At 43.9% G+C, this 1,276-nt stretch overlaps 1 protein-coding gene across 1 annotated transcript in view; it reads right to left on the reverse strand.

Annotated features, from left to right (window-relative positions):
• The window catches only part of LOC101863002 (fibrillin-1), a gene marked incomplete in the record, with an annotated part of 97,899 nt that overhangs the window by 55,382 nt on the left and 41,241 nt on the right, over nt 1–1,276 (reverse strand). Inside the window, 1 exon segment of the mRNA XM_013079392.2 lies at nt 96–257. Coding sequence (XP_012934846.1) covers nt 96–257 — 162 coding nt within the window.

Below are 1,276 nucleotides of genomic sequence, written 5' to 3' on the forward strand. Positions count from 1 at the left end.
AACACACACACACACACACACACACACACACACACACACACACACACACACACACACACACACACACACACTTTTTATGTCTCTCTTTGACTCACCCGAACCGACATTAGGACACGGCTGGCAGGTTTGACCGCTCAGACTCCACCCTTTGCCCATATCCACGGAGCAGCAGCAGTCCCTCAGCGACATGCGCTCTGCGATACGGCCTTGGCAGTTCCGGTTGAGGACTCGGGTGTAGCAGAAACCAAGCTGAGCAGCTGGAGAGGTGATAATGATCTCTGTATTATAAATTGTTCCTCTTTCAATACAAGCACTTGTTAGGGTGTTATTGAAATGCAGTTTTTGGACACCTGAACAGACAAAAAGGTCTTGAATATCTAGCTCTCACAGGCAAAATTGAAAGCAAACGAGACAGGGGAAGGTCGAGAGCAACTTAAATTGGGGAACGGAAACAGGTGGGTGACGGGGAAAGATCAGGGTAATATAGCATCCGAGCAAAGGAATGAATGGAGAACTATGATCGCCGTTGTGTGTCGCAGATCTGGCACTTGATGATGATGATGATGATACTATTGAAATCAGTGGAACTGTCAGTTCCAGGCCATTTCTCCAAACAAGGATGAATAAATAGAGCTCGAAAGAGAACAATTAGCAGAGCGGATAAGTAAGAAAAGTACTAAGGGCGTAGAGTAATGTCTGTACTATGCGCACGGAGGTACTTGTCAAACACTCGATACACAGGTAAGCAACTTGGTAATGCTGGAAAGCAGACAGGCTGGTAGGCAGAAAAGCTTAGAAAAAGAGAGATATCGTAGTGTCGGTGGTCTGGTGGTTAGGCTATTGGGCTCACAACCAAAAGGTAGTGAGTTCGAAACCTGCAAGTGGCCCTACATTGTGCCCTTGGGAAAGGCACGTTACACGAATTTTTCTCATTTTACCCAGGTGGGAATGGGTACCTGGCTATCTGCAGCGAAAGATTTTATCAGTTTGTTAGTGTTTGAGTGCAAAACCGGCTGCTTGCACTGAATGCTTTTCGGAAGATGACAATATTTCTGAGTGTCCTAAGGTCTGCTGGGGCAATAGTAGTTAAAAAACACATAGAGCAAGCTGTCGAACGTGGGTATGAGCTATATAAATGCAGTTATTATTATATCTTCATGAAAAATCACTTTGCAGATTTACAGATAGATAGATAGATAGATAGATAGATAGATAGATAGATAGATAGATAGATAGATAGATAGATAGATAGATAGATAGATAGAGAGAGAGAGAG

This window comes from Aplysia californica, unplaced genomic scaffold, assembly GCF_000002075.1.
Source record: "Aplysia californica isolate F4 #8 unplaced genomic scaffold, AplCal3.0 scaffold00050, whole genome shotgun sequence".
In the NCBI taxonomy this organism is placed as follows: Eukaryota; Metazoa; Mollusca; class Gastropoda; order Aplysiida; family Aplysiidae; genus Aplysia; species Aplysia californica.